We start from the raw sequence: 4,459 nt of genomic DNA, 5'->3' as shown, positions 1-4,459 counted from the left end.
ACAAATGATTTGACCTTGGCTTCTGATATTTTTGCTAGGGGTTCGACTTCTACCCACTTTGTGAAGTACTCAACTGCTACCACAGCAAATTTTAACTGTCCTCGGGCCATGGGGAAAGGTCCAAGGATGTCTACTCCCCATTGTTCAAATGGTGCTAAATAATGGATAGAGGTCAACTCTTCTGCAGGGGCATGTATAGCATTACCAAACCTCTAACACTTGTCGCACCTTTTAGCATATTCAGTTGTATCTTTCTTTATAGTTGGCCAGTAGTACCCATACCTTGTTAATTTGTAGGTAAGGGCTCTGGCTCCCTGGTGATTTCCGCATATTCCCTCGTGAACCTCAGTCAGGGCTTGAAGAGATTCGAAAGGTTTGAGGCATCTCAAATAGGGAAGTGTGAAACATCTTCGAAACAGTACCCCTCTGATAATACAATACCTAGCAACTTTTGCCCGAATACTCCTTGCGATACGAGGGTCAGGAGGTAGGTTTCCATTACTTATATACTCAACTATTGGATCAATCCAGGAAGGCTCATGGTCAATGTCCATGACGCTCGGCTTCGTGTTTATGCTAGGCTCTTTGACAATCTTGATGTGTACTGCTCTGTCGAGTCCATCTATCCTCATGAAAACGAGCCTGGATAGTGCGTCAGCTTTGGAGTCATATGCTCTTGCTATTTTCAATATTTCACAACTTGTGAACTGTCTCTGAAGATCATGCACTTTTAGGCAGTACAAACTCGTCTTTTCATCTTTCCTTTCAAAGGATCCTTCGATCTATCCAACAACGAGCTGTGAGTCACTGAAGACTCTAATATGCTCTAATTCCAAACTTCTGGCGAGTTCGAGAGCAATGACCATGGCTTTATATTCCGCTTCGTTGTTGGTTGCTTCAAACTCAAACCTAAGCGCGCATTGAACTTCAGTGACCTTGTCCAGGCTGATGATAATTATCCCAACACCCGAGCCTGAGCTATTTGATGCCCCATCGACAAATATCTCCCAGGTTTTCGAGGTCTTGCTTTGATTTTTTATTTTGGGCCCTTGTGGTTTTGGAGTGAGTTCAGCTATGAAGTCGGCCAAAGTCTGTGCCTTAATAGAAGGTCGAGGCTTGAATTCTATATCAAACTCACCAAGCTCGATCGCCCACCTTAATAACCTTCTTGAAACATCTGGCCTCTGAAGTATGTGCTTGAGTGGTTGATTGGTGAGAACTATTATGGGGTGAGATTGGAAATACTGCCACAACTTTCTAGTAGTTACTATGAAGGCAAGAGCTAACTGTTTCGCAAGGGTATACCGAGTTTCGGTGTCAAGAAGTACTTTACTGACATAGCAGATGGGTTGTTGCACTTTTCCTTTTTCCTTTACTAGCACCCCACTTACGGCATTTCGAGAGATAACCAAGTAAAGGAACAAAGTATCACCAGGCTCTGGTTTGGCAAGAACCGGAGGTACAGCTAAAGTTTGCTTAAGCTGTTGGAAGGCTAGATCACATTCATCATTCCATTCAAAGCTCTGGTTACCTCTTAGAACTTTGAAAAAGGGGAAACATCTGTTCGCTGCCCGAGAGATAAATCTGTTCAATGTTGCTACTCGACCTATAAGCTTTTGGATTTTTTTTTTGGTTTTTGGGGCTTCCATAGATATTAGGGCTTGGATTTTGTCAGGATTGGCTTCTATTCCTCTATTTGTGATCATAAAACCTAGAAACTTTCCTGATGCTACCCCAAAGGCACATTTTGTCGGGTTAAGTTCCATGTTGTATTTCCGCAGCGTGGAAAACACTTCTTTGAGATCGGTGATATGATTATCCACCTATTTACTTTTGACCACCATGTCATCTACGTAAGCCTCAGTGGTTTTTCCAATCAAATCAGCAAAGACCTTGTTAATTAGCCTCTGATATGTAGCCCCTACATTCTTTAACCCGAATGGCATGGCCTTATAACAATAGATGGCTGAATCGGCCATGAATGAGGTCTTCTCTTGATCTTCTGTGGCCATTGGTATTTGATGGTATCTTGAGAATGCATCCAAAAAGCTATACAATTTGTGACTCGAAGTGCTGTCAATGAGGCTGTCACTCCGAGGTAGGGGATAGCTATCTTTCGGACATGCTTCGTTCAAATCAGTGAAGTCAATACAAACTCGCCACTTCCCATTAGCCTTTTTCACGAGAACTGCATTGGCAAGCCAGTTAGGATATTGTACTTCTCGGATGAATTGTACATTGAGGTGCTTGGCAATCTCTTCTCGTATGACTTCGCGTCGTTCTGGTGTAACCTATTTTTTCCTTTGTTTGACAGGTTTGGCTTCTGGGTTTACATTGAGCCTATGTACTATATCCTCGGGGTCAATTCTCGGCATGTCTTCAACTGTCAAAGCGAGTACGTCTTGGTTTTGGGAGAGACAACTTATGAGTTTAGCCATGATGGTTAAATCAAGGTCACGTCCTACTATCACCTTCCTACCAGGCTCGAGCTCGACCTTGACCAACTCCTCTACCGGGGTGAGTCTCCCACGATTTTCAAGCTCGAGCTCGAGCTCTGAAAGCTATATGACATCTCCCTTCATTTTTTGGACACTAGTTACATAGCCCTGGCATGCCATGGTTTAGCTTCCTCGAACGACTCCAACTCCACTACATGTGGGGAACTTCATCGCCAGGTGAAAAGTTGAGATAACAGTTCTGATTTTATTTAGTAAAGGTCTCCCCAGAATGGCGTTGTAGGCCATCAGAGTTCGGACAACTTCAAAAGTTATGATATAGGTTACCTGCCGACCTTCAGATCCCAAAGTCATGGGTAACCCAACAATACCTTCAGGGGTAATGACCCCGCCACCAAATCCTTGGAGGGGTGTTTTAACAGGCTTGAGTTGTTCTACTGAGATACCTATCTGAACAAAAGCTTCATGAGACAGTACATTAGCTGCACTTCCGTTATCCACAAGAATCCTCTTGACCTCAAAGTTAGCTATGACAGCTGATATGACTAAGGCGTCATCATGGGGAAAGGATATTCCTTCCAAATCCTTTGACCCGAAGGTGATATCTTTCGTATGAGCAAGATCTATATTGGAAGAGGCTGGAAGCTGTCTAGCATACTGCTTATGTCCACTATTAGTGTCTCCTCCTGAAGTTGTTCCTCCGACAATAACGTTAATCGTGCCTGCCGTTGGCGGTTCACTACCACACCCTTCCTGTATGTTGTTCTTATTGTTCCTCGAGCGTTTTTCATGGTTAGTGTAAGATCCTGAAACATCCCTCCTAATGAGAGCCTCAATTTGTTACTTCAGAGCCAAACAGCCCTCAGTGGTATGTCCGTTGTCCCGGTGAAAGTTACAGTACTTGGTTTTGTCTCTATTTTCAGGTAATGACTGCATTCTAGGAGGCCATTTAAGCTCTTTAAGGTCCTTGATCTCCATCAAGATGTTGGACCTTGATATATTCAAGGGAGTAAAGGTTTCTAGTCGGGGGTTTTATCTTGGCTTGACCCGAGGAGTGTTGTCTCGTTGATTGGGTTTACGCGGTCTCTTATTATCCGACCTAAGTAAAGGTGAAGCATCCTTTCTTGGGGCTAGAGTTTCTTCCATATTGATGTATTTCTCAGCTCGAGTAAGGAGGTCAATTATTGACTTTGGGGGGGGGTTTTACAAAGACATCTTGAATGCTTCGCATCTTATGGCGTACGTCAAAGCTGAGATCGCAGCTGTAATATGTAGATCTGGAATCTGAAGTCTTTCTTTATTTAATTTGGTCATGAAATTGCGTAATGTTTTATTAGGCCCCTGGCGCATCTGCATAAGTGATGCCGCTGTTTTCCTGATTCGCTTGCTGCTTGCGAAGAAAGCGGAGAATTTATCAGCTAGGTCTGCGAACGAAGTGATAGAGTTCAGCTCTAATGTGGAGAACCAATCTCTAGCTGCGCTTGTAAGAGTTTGAGGGAAGGCTTTGCACATTACAGCGTCAGGTGCGACCTGTAAGTTCATGATATCGGTATATATATTGAGGTGGTTAATAGGGTCGGTGGTCCCATCATATTCCTTTATCCTGGGATACTTGAACCTATCCGAAAGGGGGTAAGACAATACCTCAGGAGTAAAGGGAGTGCTCGGGGTAAAGCCTGTTGCCCCCTTTGATTTCTATGCTAATCCCACAGCAATACCTTCTTAGATGATTCTGGCAAGTTCACTTGACTCTATCGTTACTGCCCTTGAGGCCGCGGTCATAGGAGGTACATTCGAGGTTCCAACACCATTATCAAGAATGTTTTGTGGAGCTCAAACTTGAGCAGCTGCCAAAAGATCACCATCTGGTGTCGGTGTATGCAATGGGTGTGAGTTTCTTTAGCTTAATAATTGAGTCAATGTGGTAACTTGTTGGCGGAGCTCTTCGAAAGCTCCGGCGGTAATGACAGCCAGTGGTGGTGCTGCCATCTCTAATGATTCCT

The 4,459-nt window shown here is 43.9% G+C and overlaps 1 protein-coding gene across 1 annotated transcript; it reads right to left on the bottom strand.

Annotated features, from left to right (window-relative positions):
• Window positions 1–212: 212 nt before the first annotated feature.
• Window positions 213–3,434, bottom strand: LOC111366981. The gene is made up of 6 exons (XM_022987657.1): window positions 3,358–3,434; window positions 2,784–3,276; window positions 2,334–2,561; window positions 1,926–2,174; window positions 795–1,823; window positions 213–713 (listed from the first exon to the last, which is right to left on the bottom strand). The coding sequence occupies exons 1-6, from the start codon at window positions 3,432–3,434 to the stop codon at window positions 213–215; spliced, it is 2,577 nt and encodes an 858-aa protein (XP_022843425.1).
• Window positions 3,435–4,459: the final 1,025 nt, after the last annotated feature.

The sequence above is a fragment of the Olea europaea genome, chromosome 18 (genome assembly GCF_002742605.1).
Source record: "Olea europaea var. sylvestris chromosome 18, O_europaea_v1, whole genome shotgun sequence".
In the NCBI taxonomy this organism is placed as follows: Eukaryota; Viridiplantae; Streptophyta; class Magnoliopsida; order Lamiales; family Oleaceae; genus Olea; species Olea europaea.
This window is presented reverse-complemented; position numbering and strand designations above follow the sequence as displayed.